Raw genomic sequence first — 12670 nt, forward strand, 5'->3', positions numbered from 1 at the left:
ATTAATGCCACTTTATAACATGCCAATCCACCTTCTGTAGCTAAGAAGGATTTGGAGTTGATTTAATATTTCCAGAACACGTTCATAACACCTGCCCTGAGGAGATTTCATTCTGTTTTCTAGGATTGTATCCTGAAACAATTGTGGCCTTCAGGGCATTGAAATTCAGTGATGGATGGCATGCATTTACTCAGAAGAAACCAGGCAACTAATAACCTAATCAGTTAGCTAACCAAGGCTAATTAATCATGTAGGATTTCCTAAGATAAAGAAGGAAGACAATGATTCTGGAGAGGGAAGATGTTAAGCCTAAACCAAGCTCAGATGGAAGCAATGCAGTCTGTGTGTGGTGTCTCTTAGAACCCAAGACAGCTTCATGTCCCCCCATATGCATAAAATCAGTCATCTGATGCAATTTGAGATATTCAAGGGCATCCACAAAATCCACATAAGCTGGTAGATACAATGTCCTGGAGAATCCTTCCCCTTCTTGAGTGGCACCAGAGAGGATGGATTTGAACAAAAAGCAGACTTGTCTTTCAAGCACCTGATCCCTATCTTCTTGATCTGAAAACCCAGCGTTGGAGACTCTGATTTATATACATCTTTATTTTTTTAAGGTACCAGATTCCCCAGAGAGAGTTGATTCCAGGCCACAGCCATGGTGTGGTCCTGCTATTGTAAAATTTTGTCCTGGTTCTCACCAGGACAAGGTTAATTTCTGCAGTAACCAGGAGAGGGCAGGGGCAGTACTCAGGGGTTATTCCATACAACCTCACTGAATGCTGAGGGGTTAGGAAAAGGTTGTGTCTTCTGAGCAGTAGGGGTTCCTTCTGATATTGTCTATTATTGGAGAGCTATTACCATGGGAAACATTTCTTTCCTTGTACCCTCTGACATCATTAGTGTTGCAGTTATTGTTCACTTTCCTATTTCATTGCTGTTTCCAGTAAAGTGTTCCTCTCTTAATCCATGATCTTTGCCTTTTATTCCTCATATTCTCCTCTCCAGCCTGCACAGAGGAGAAGGAAGGTGGGGAAAAAGGGGGGTGAAAGAGAGTGGCAAATGTGGTTTGGAGAATTGAAGTGGGGGCAGAGAACTGAGGAGGAGCATTCCAAAAACACAACAAATATTCATTTATTGTCACGATTCAAGTATAGACCAAGCACAGACAGTTCATCTTCACACCTGTTGTAATACAAATCACTTCCATTTTTCTCCAAAATTTGGAGAGAAGAGTCAATAAAAGAGCAGAAAAAGAAGAAAGAGAAAACCCCACCAAAATCTGCACAGTGTTTCCAGTTCTATCAGCAAAACCAGAGCAGAGGAAACTCACATCAAAGAAGAAAGCAGAGAATAGGCACTATCAGGAAATTAAAATCTTCTCAAGGCAATGCTCTGCCTATCACAAATAACAAAAATTATCAAAATATATAATATTTGTGAAGTCATGCATCCTAAACTACTTTGGCCATTTTAGGTAATCAACTGACTGAAGAATCCAGATCCTGAAGCCTGACACTGATCAAACAAGGCTCACTCCCAAAAGCACAACCCTCCCCACTGCAGATAAACATCTCCACTGTTTGTGGCACCCAACGCAGCCCCCCTGAACCAACATTCAAATAATCAAATGACACTGGCCCCGGGTAAGGGGATACCCAGCACATTTACATCCCTGCACCTGCCCTGCTCCCCACAGCAGCACCACCAAAATCCGCCCCCCAGCAGCAGCAGCAGCAGCAGCTCTATAAAGCTCCTCTTGCCATCCCTGACACTCCACCAACAGCAGCCACTGACCTGCCTCAGCCTCTGCTGCCACAGCCACCTTGGCCAGCACAGCTCTGCTCCCCAGCTCACACAATGGAAACTTGTTACTCTCCACAGCAATCGAATGCCACGTCATATGGGGCCACAATTGTGGCCATCATTACCCTGGAGGCATTTGCTGGCATGTGGATAAATGCTTTCATCCTTTGTGTGCTTTGCATTGGCTGGGTGAAAAAGAAAACCTTGAACTCAAATGAGAAGATCTTGCTACTTCTCAGCATCTCCAGGATTTCCAATTTGTGCTTCACGGTGGTATACTACTTCCTTTCAGTAATTTATCCAAATTACCTTTATGTTAACCCAATACAGGAACTATTTTCATTTTTTACAACCTTTTTTAATTATTCCAACTTGTGGGTTTCAGCCTGTCTTTGTGGTTTTTATTGCATAAAAATTACGAACTTCAAGAACAGGTTCTTCATCTACCTGAAAGTAAAAATTGACAGGATGGTGCCCTGGCTTCTCTTGGCGTCAGTGCTTTCAGCCTTGGCTATGGGCATGATTATCTATGACGCCAATGAAACTGCACAGAGAAACAACCTCACTTTCACCTGCCTCGGAAATTTTTGGGAAGATGATATCAGAATGGATAACCATTTCTTCGCTTTCGTTCTCATTGGTGTTGGATATGCTGTTTCATTCATGGCAGTTCTCTTTTCTGCTCTTTTCCTTCTCTTTTCTCTCTGGAGACACAAATGCACGATGCAGACAAACTCCATGAAGGACCTCAGCATGGAAGCCCACATCAGAGCCATGAAATCGATCCTCTCCTTCTTAGTCATGTACACAATCAACTTTGTGTGTTTGATCTTGACAGTAATTGATGCCATGAAGAATCAAAATAATATGACACTCCTTTTATCCATATATCTGTGTGCTTTTCCTGGTGTTCATTCCCTTATTCTCATTTGTAGCAATCCCAAGCTGGAAAAGGCATTGATAAAGATTCTCTCCTGTGTGAAGTGTGAGCTTTTCATGAAATAGGATCTGTGATAAAGGCTGGAGTCCGTGCAAAATGTCGATCTTTCACTGTAGAAAAGAAGTGATTTTATTTCTGATGCAGCTCTCCAGACATTGTAGATGTTCCTGATGTTCACTCTTCAACATTTCAGTGAAGAAAATGTAATTTAGATGTTTTAATTTGTTTGTTAAATACATTATTATTGTATTTAGATGTAGCCAATCTTTGACATATATTTGTGTTATTAACAAAGCCATTTAGCCCTGATTGTGGGAATGATGCCCTAACCCCCTGTGTGATGAAGGGATTCATGTGGCCATGAGAGTCTGATGGTGGGCTGATGGATTACCAGGCACAGGCCCTTTACCTCTGCCTCAGCCTGGTGCAAGAGGGAGTGATGCTAATGAAATGTTCAGCCCCTGCCCAACACTCACAGCCTTTGCAATCTGCACCCTTGGCAGCCCTCATTTCCATAGCAGCTGGCTGCCCACCACCATTTCCCATGGCAGCAACAGGGGATTTTGACTGCAGCCTCACCTGCACTTCTACCAAAAGGATAGATCTGGCACTTGAAATCCTCCCTGGCAGAGGATGACAATATGACCCTCACTTTGCAGGACAACAGGATTGCTTCACTCTCCTCCCCAAAGCAGGGAACACCTCCTTGCTAAGATTTGCTCTTTTGACTGTGTCCAAATGCACCCTAGTGAAATTCTGTTAATAGGCCTAACTGATGGTAAAGTTCAGCCTAGTGAATTACCCATTGCTCTTCTGGTTTTGTTTTTGTTTTTGTTTTTGTTTTTTTTTTTTTTTTTTTGTTTTTTTTTTTTTTTTTTTTTTTTTTTTTATGTATTCATAGATATTCCATTGAGTGTATTTATTAGTGGCAATTCCAAATTTGTATTTCTACAATAAAGTGCATTATTTGTGATTCTGTGACTCTGAAAATTTTTACTGAACATGACAAAACTTACCTGTTGAATTTGTGGAAATCAAAAATTAGGGTGATCTGCACCCAGGCCCTTTGATCTCTGAGGACCAGCAAGTGGTTTCTTTTCTGCCAAATACTTATACTCTTAATGGAACAGAAAAATATGCAACATTGGTACACAAACTGGCTGCAAATAAAGGAATTACAATACTGCAAACGTGCCACAGATGGTTTCATTTTCATTGAAATGGCTGCAATAAACCGGTTGATCTCTATTTTAGTTCACCTTGCTTCCTGCTGGGGCTCTGTGCTGTGTGATCTATTATGGGCTGTATCACTGTCTGGCAGGGGCTGAGAGGTCTGTGTGAACATGCTGACCCCTGTCACTCACCAGAGCTGGTCACTGACACACAAACAGTGAGACACGAACGGCCCCAGAGAGCTCCGAGGGTGCAGAGCCCACTTCCCACACCAGCCCTGAGTGTCCTCTGTGCCCCACTGCCTGCAAGGACAGGATTCCCTGCTCTGTGTGACTGCTCTCCTGGCCTGCTTGCACTTGGTGATGACATTGCCTTTTCCCAGTGCACTCTGGCTCTGTGAAACACACAGGGTTTGCTCTTGACCAAGGAAACAGCTCGTGTGAGAAGGAATGGAGGAGACAACTTTCTATGAGCTGACTGCAGCCCCCATTCTATTTGTCCCTCTGCTGCTGTGGGAGAGGATTTGGAGGAACTGGGGATGAAGATGTCAAGTTGAATCTGGAATGAAAGGGTGGTGGAAGCAGAAGGTTCTAGTTTTCCATTTGTCTCTCATCATCCTACTGTAACTCCTCTAGGCAATAAATTCAATTTCTTTTCCCCATGTCAACTGTGCTTTCTCTTCTGAGAGTAATGGGTGAGTGATCTCCCTGCCTCTATCTCGACCCGTCAGCTTCTTTGTCCTATATTTGCCCCCCTGTTTATGGGTGACAGTGAAGGAACAGCTGGGTGGGGGGCTGGCTGCTCCCTAAGGTCAACACCCCACAGCAGGTGAAACATGAAATAGTTCAGCATGAACACAACAGATCATGAAATGCTCTCTTCTACCACCAGCTCAGGTCCAGAGGCAGATCTCAAGCATCTCCTCCGGACACAACTCCCCAGTTAAAAGGCCTTGAAAGGACAAGAACAACCACACCTCCCTTCTCTTCTTCCCCACCTGCTGCACATGGACTTTATCCTTTAAACTGACAGTCCCTACCACTAGCAAAGAAACCCTGGAAGATCCATCTTATTCCCTACTTTATTTCCATTGCAGCACTCTGCTAGTTTGACATGGAGAAGTGATTTTTTCAGAAAGGTATAGCAAAAAACCAACTTGCGAGTAGCCACTCATTAGGGAAGGGAACTGCTTGATTCACCAATATGAAAGTGTGTAAGTCTTCACATCTCTCTGAAGACACAGGGTTAAATATCAGAGGAATGTTGGGAAACTTCCCTTTCCCTCCCTGTCCTGGAGAGAGGTAACAGCAGTGGGGCACTGACCCCACTCCACCACAGGCTTCTCCTGGGCCTGCCCATGGCCAGGCCGGGCTCTGCCATTGCAGTGACCTGGCGGGACCACACCGGCCCCCAGGGCGACGGCTGCTGTCAGGGGAGGGGACAGCCATGGCTGAAAAGAATAAAATTTAAAAGACTCCTAAGTATATGTTAAAAGTCTAAAGTGTTAGAGCCCTTAATTGTTGTATAATAAGTGTATTGATGTTTTAAATAATTTGTAATTGTAAGTTCCTGTAGTGTGGCAGTGGAGAGCCACCTCCATGGTCCCTCTGAAAAAGCAGGGGGCCTATTTGGTTGCTAAAAGCCAACAGCCTCTCCATCGACGCCGGAGTGGGCCCGCCACCGTCAGAGCTGGGAGAGGGGGGGCCCCTGCGCTCCCAGAGCCGCCGCAGCACCATTGGAACCCCAGTCGTGGCACGGCAAGCCCCGCTGCCACCGAAGCCACAAGCTAGACCGCCGCTCCTCCCTCCACTGCGCAAACCCTGCCACCGCCATGAGACCCCACCGCTCCCGGGGCCGCAAGCCGCGAGCCGGCCCCGCTTCTCCTCCACAGCACCGCCGGGCCGGCACGGCACACACAACCCCCCGTCTCCACGAGGCAGCCGCCTCTGCTGCTGGTGACCCCATGCCAGCCACCCCGTGCCACCACATATGTAAATTAGGAAAACCCCAGTGCAAACTGGGACACTTTTAGAACCAAAGGTCCCCCGCCAAACAAACCAATATGAAATCTAAACCCACAAAAGACAGTACTGAACTGGGTATACCCTAAAGTGTTGATAAACTGTTTTTTGTAACTCGCTATAACTTAAAAAGTGCCCGAGGGGAAGAATACCCCCGGAACAGCCCGACAAAAAGTGAACTCCCAGCACCTCTGCAAGGGCGGGGCTCCCGGCTCTGCAGTGACCTAAGACTGCAAAGCCGAACAGACCCTCCTCCTCAAAGTGAACCAGGAAGGGCTGACCATCCCTTGAGCCACCCTTTTGAGAGCTGATCAATAAAGGCATTTTAAGGAGAAAAATACTATCTCCGCCCATTTTTAACAATGGCCACTGACATCCTGCCCTCCAATGCTGCAGCTCGGGAGGCCTCGCCGGGCCTGCCCAGGCCCCAGCAGGTGCTGCTGCTCCAGGACAGAGGGACATGTCCCCTGGGTTTCCCCAGGAGCAGCTCTAAGCCTGGGCCAGGCCCACTCCATGAGACTGGTATGGGCAGGAGGCATCCACGATCCTGCTGCTGAGATTCCTGACTGCCATTGCCCCGGGCCACTCCAATCTCTCCCTGGGAGTTCTCCGCACTCCCAGCGCGGCTTTGAGATCTGACACCGTGAGCCACAGCCAGAGAGAGAGAAGAACCTGGGCAAGATAATTACTCTTTCCTTGCACAGATGAAGCTTCCAAAGCTCAAACTCTTCTGTAAGGGAGAGAAAAGGCCAAACTGGGGACATGTAAAAGGACAATATGAAGGTATCAAAGTCAGTGAAGGAGGTGTGACCTCTTGGGTGGAAGAGATGAGAAGATGCCTTGGTATTTTAGGCTGAACATTTTCTGTAAGTCGTTGGTAACAGACTGTAATATGCTAAAATATTTCTTTAAACTGTGGAAATCTGAATTGGGGACATAGATTGATCAAATGTTTCTGCAATTGACTGAGTGAATATTGAATTAGTAGCTGTGATCCTGTGATCCCATGAGACGCTTCAACAGACAGAGATGACATAAGAAGCCCTCTGTGTCAGTGAAGAAGTGAAAAGAGATCTCTGTTCCATGAGATGAAGAAATCCTTTGACATTGGAGTTGCTCATCTTTGAAATGACACCCCAGTATGCCTGAGCCCATGGCCCATATGGGAAAGGCTATGGAGGTTCAGATCAGCAGATTTTTCCCCCTGGGTGGCTGCTTTTGTGATGGTTAAAAAGCCAGAAGCAGTCTGTTCTTTCTTGTGGAAAGTTACCACAACAAATCAGGAGAAATTTCTCCCTCTAAAAGGACTGAATGAAAGACTATTTTATAACTGGTACTGACCTAGAGTTCTGAGTTTTGCCTTTATACATTGCCAGTGGGAAAAAAAAAAAAAAAAAAGAAGCTGGTGGGGGAGGAGGAGTCTTTTCAAAGTTTCATTTTGATTCTCATTTTCTTCTTTTACTGTCTGTTAATAAATCTACCTTTATACCTTCGAGTTTGGGCCTGCTTTGCTTTTGTCCTGATCCCATCTCACAGCAGAAAAGGCACTCAAAGCACTTCACGTATTGGTGCATTGGCCATGGAGGGTCAAAATTGGCAAACGTGAAACCACTTTGATCATCATCCCTCAGAACCTCACATGCCACAAGGATCATCAGGCAGAAGCAGCACCTTGCATGTGTCACCACACAAAACACCACAGCCCCCGCAAACCACCCTGCAGATCCCTTCTTCCAGTTCTGTCAAATCCCACAGAATGTGACACCCAGCACAGAATCCCTGTCCTGTGCACCAGCCCTGCTCAGCTGGCACTGGAGGGGACAGAGTGTCCATCAGCACAGTCCCACTGCACAGCCCATGGGCACAGATGCAGGATGTGCCCAGCCTGGAGAAGTTGACACATAGGAGATGTCAGAAGTCAATGGGAATGGCTGCTCACGGTATGGAGAACTGCTCTGCGTCACATTCCATGTCTTTGTGATTGAGAAGTGAAACAGTAAAATATAGATAAGCAAAGAGACAGCTCAGAAGTGGTTCTACAGCAGAAACAAGGTCATTAACATGACAAAACTTAATAGGAAATTAATAAAGGCAGCCTGGAGAGCTGGGTAAAACCAGGTGATTCCTTCTGCAAGAAATATTGGAATACTGTTGTCCTAGTTTGAAAAACAGGTGTCTGCCAGGGAAAGATGGAGTCTCCCTTGGAATGGAGAAGGTAAACCCTCTCCCTCTGAATTACTGTAATTTAGAAATTAAGGGGCCTCTCAGGCAAAGGAATAGGTATAGGAATAGGAACAACAGTTCTTTACTAGATTGTATAAGAAGGCAAACATAACAACAACAATGGCATTAATAACAATACAGAAGCAGGAACCTTGTGACAGGAGGGATGGAGGAGAGGCTTTGCTTCACAACACCCTGGGGCAGTCTGATCTCGGTGCCTGTGTAGGACTCTGAGGAGCACCAAGGTGTGGCAAGAATAACCACAAATCCCGGGCTGGTGGATGAGATGTATCAGAAGCTCCACAGTAGTAGCTGGAAGAGCAGGGATGAGCAGGAATTCTGGGCTGGTGGATGAGATGTATCAGAAGTTCCATTACAGTGGTAGCTGGAACTGTGGGATGTCCCAAGAGGACAGGGAAGAAAAAAAGAGCCCAGAATTCCCAGTCACACCAGCAGATGGTGGCTGATCTCCAGGATGGCTCTAGTGATGACAGCGAATTCTCCTGCAGGAAGCAACAGCTCAACCCTGCTCCTTCTGATGCCGAGAGCAAGAGAGCCCAGCTGCTTCCAGCTGTCCTTTACCTGCCCCGAAATTCGTGGTATCTTTCCCCTTGGAGAGAAACTCCCAGACACCAAAAGATGTGTAGCCAGGTGCTACGCTCCTCTCCTCTGGCCACTTCTTTGTTTTCCATAAGCACCTACAAGTATTCAGTAGTTAGTTTCCTAGCAACTTAGGGGGAAAAAATTATAAATGTAAAAAAGAAACAAATCTAACCCCCAACAACTGTTTACATTGCAAGAGACTCTTAACATCATTTAGTTCCACACCCCCTGCCACAGTGGGAATAGTGGTGGTAAATTTCCCTTTGCAGGAGCAGAGGATTCTCCTCTTAGAGGATTCCTCTCCAGTACTCAATGACATCAACATCCTTCTGTTAAAAGTATAAGCCCAATCTTCACTCCTGCCACGGGTGGGTTAGATCAGCAGTAAACACCACTAAGAAAGGATCTGTTTCCTAAGCATTCCCTCAGTTCATCTTCAGACCCTCTGTAACTGAAATAACTGATATTCTCCTCACTTACATATATGAAAAGAGGAAAAAAGAACAAAAGCAAAAGCAAACCAAAATAACAAAATCAAGAAACCAACCAACCAAAAAAAAACCCCCAAAACAACAACAAAAAAACAAACAAAACAACCACTCGACACAAACAAAAATCTCAAAACCCCAAAGCCTAACCATCTTTTCTCTTCATTCAGCAAACGCAGCACATCGGAGCATAAAGAACCAAAGAAGCCATTAGAAGAAATGAAAAACCTTAAAGCATCACCTTGCACTCCATAAACAACATCAACTATCAAATGGAACAATAGTTTTTGTATGACTGCAACCAAATGAAGCTAAAGGCACTGATGCTTTCTAAGCATTAGGATAAATACAGGATGCTGAAAATCTCACTAGAACTTCTAGGAAAAGTCTATTTCCTTTAATTATTATCTAAAGAATTGATTTCCTGGGAAGGTGAGGCAGACAGTGTTTAGTTGTTGAGATGAACTCCAGGTCTTAAGTAAAAATATTTTCATGTGCAACAGCTGTAGCAATGGCTTTACAAAAACATGATATGGTTATTTACATAACATAGTGCTGGCACTTCTATATTGTTGAAAGGAAAAGGGCACCATCATTGTGAAGAGAGAAAATGCTGGTAGTTCATTTCCTGTAGCCATAGAATTCTTTCATGGGGTTTCATTTTATTTGGTTCCACCACAGCATCAGATGAGATCTCCTTGGTCTTACTGTAATCTTGATGTGCAAGGCCCAATGTGCCAGGTCCTGTAGTAACCCAAAGGATATGGCAAGTCCATGCACTACAGAGCCGAACACAACTTGCCTGTTCAAAGCCTCACAGCTTTCAGGATCTACATTCATTTGGAAGCTTTAGGACATTGCAGTATGAGGGAAACTCAGCATGGTGCCATCCTAAAAAGCCTTCACTTTCCCAAATACATGACATTGGAACCCAGGCACAGAAAGTTGTCATGAATTTACCCTTTCTCCTCCATATGCTCCAAATTCAACCTATAAAAATTTCCAGCTTTACTTCCAGTGACTCCTGTCACCTGCCCCACTATGTGGCTCTTCACTTACTCTTAAGGCAATGGCATTGGTAAAACAAACATGGATCTTAATGCCGGGGAAGGATCCAAATAAACTCCACTTTTCCAGCATCTTGGTCGAACATTGCAGCACCCAGACTCTCAGACTCAAAAGGACAGCGAGTCCCCTGATTGTTCTCTGCTGAACACAGCCAGGGCTCTGCTTGATCATCAGAGGTGACCAAAGGACAGAAGAACCCACATCCTGAAGCCTGACACTGATCAAACAGGGATCACTCCCAAAACCACAACACCCTCCACTGCAGAAAAACATTTCCGCTGTTTGTGGCACCCAACACAGCCCACCTGAACCAACATTCAAATAGTCAAGAGTGACACCAGCCCCAGGTAAGAGGATACCCAGCACATTTACATCCCTGCACCTGCCCTGCTCCCCACAGCAGCACCACCAAAATCCCCCCCAGCAGCAGCAGCTCTATAAAGCTCCTCTTGCCATCCCTGACACTCCACCAACAGCAGCCACTGACCTGCCTCAGCCTCTGCTGCCACAGCCCCCTTGGCCAGCACAGCTCTGCTCCCCAGCTCAAACCATGGAAGCTTCTCGCTGTCCACACCAATACAATGTCACTTCATATGGGACCACAACATTGGCCATCACCAGCCTGGAGGTGTTTGCTGGCATGTGGATAAATGCTTTCATTGTTTGTGTGCTTTGCATTGGCTGGGTGAAAAAGAAAACCCTGAACTCGAATGAGAAGATCTTGTTGCTGCTGGGAGGCTCCAGGTTTTGTTCTTTGTGCTTCGCATGGGTAAACCACTTCTTTACAAGAATTTATCCCAAATATTTTTATGTTCACCCCATACATCAGCTACTTACATTTTTTGCAACTTTTTTTAAATATTCCAACTTGTGTGTTTCAGCCTGTCTTTGTGTTTTTTATTGCATAAAAATTGCCCACTTCAGGAACAGGTTCTTCATCTACCTGAAAGTAAAAATTGACAGGATGGTGCCCTGGCTTCTCTTAGGGTCAGGGATTTTAGCTCTGGCTATGGGCATCATAATCTATGACCTCACAGAAACTATGCAGAGAAACAACCTCACTTTCACCTGCCTCAGAAATTTTTGGAAAGAACGCATCAGAATGGATAACCATTTTTTCTCTGCTTTCTTTCTCCTTGGCTTTGGATATGCTGCTTCATTCATGGCAGTTCTCTTTTCTGCTGTTTTCCTTCTCTTTTCTCTCTGGAGACACAAACGCACGATGCAGACAAACTCCATGAAGGACCTCAGCATGGAAGCCCACATCAGAGCCATGAAATCGATCCTCTCCTTCTTAGTCATGTACACCATCAACTTTGTATGTTTGAGCGTGACAATATTTTATAACATGAAGAAGCAAAATACCATGACACTTCTTACATACATATATCTGTATGCTTTTCCAGGGGTACATTCCCTTATTCTCATTTGCAGCAATCCCAAGCTGGAAAAGGCACTGCTAAAGATTCTCTCCTGTGTGAAGTGCAAGTTTTTCAGGAAGTAGGATCTCTGACAAAAGCTGGAGCCCATGAAAAATGTTGGTTTTTCATTCTAGAAAAGAAGCAACTTAACTTCTAATACAGCTCTCCAGGCATTGTAGATGATACTGATGTTCACTCTTCAACATCTCAGTTAACAAAATGTCTTTCATATTTATTGAGTAATTACTCTATGTATTTAGATGTAACTAAATCTTTGAGATATATTTGTGTTATTAACACAGGTCATTTAGCCCTGACTGTGGGAATGATGCCCTAACCCCCTGTGTGCTCAAGGGATTCATGTGGCCATGAGAGTCTGATGGTGGGCTGATGGATTATCAGGCACAGGCCCTTTACCTCTGCCTCAGCCTGGTGGAAGAGGGAGTGATGCCAATGAAATGTTCAGCCCCTGCCCAACACTCACAGCCTTTGCAATCTGCACCCTTGGCAGCCCTCATTTCCATAGCAGCTGGCTGCCCACCACCATTTCCCATGGCAGCAACAGGGGATTTTGACTGCAGCCTCACCTGCACTTCTCCCAAAAGGATAGATCTGGCACATGAAATCCTCCCTGGCAGAGGATGACAATATGACCCACACTTTGCAGGACAACAGGATTGCTTCACTCTCCTCTCCAAAGCAGATAACACTCTTTGTTAGGATTTGCTCTTCCGACTGTACCCTGGTGAAATTCTGTTAATAGGCCTACCAGAGGGTAAAATTGAGCCTAATGAATTAGCCATTGCTCTTTTTTTCTCTTTATATATATATATATTTGAAAGTAATCCAATTAGGGTATTTATTAGTGTAAATTACAAATTTGCATTTCTACAATAAAGTGCATTATTTGTGATTCTGTGACTC

The 12670-nt window shown here is 45.0% G+C and overlaps 1 protein-coding gene across 1 annotated transcript; it reads left to right on the forward strand.

The window, feature by feature from the left end:
- Positions 1-1863: 1863 nt before the first annotated feature.
- LOC310907435 (taste receptor type 2 member 9-like) lies at positions 1864-11829 on the forward strand (the record flags this gene model as incomplete). Its single annotated transcript, XM_083857649.1, has 2 exons — positions 1864-2243; positions 11256-11829. 2 exons carry the CDS (start codon positions 1864-1866, stop codon positions 11827-11829), a joined length of 954 nt encoding a protein of 317 aa, XP_083713775.1.
- Positions 11830-12670: the final 841 nt, after the last annotated feature.

The sequence above is a fragment of the Zosterops lateralis genome (genome assembly GCF_965231275.1).
Source record: "Zosterops lateralis genome assembly, chromosome: 3".
In the NCBI taxonomy this organism is placed as follows: Eukaryota; Metazoa; Chordata; class Aves; order Passeriformes; family Zosteropidae; genus Zosterops; species Zosterops lateralis.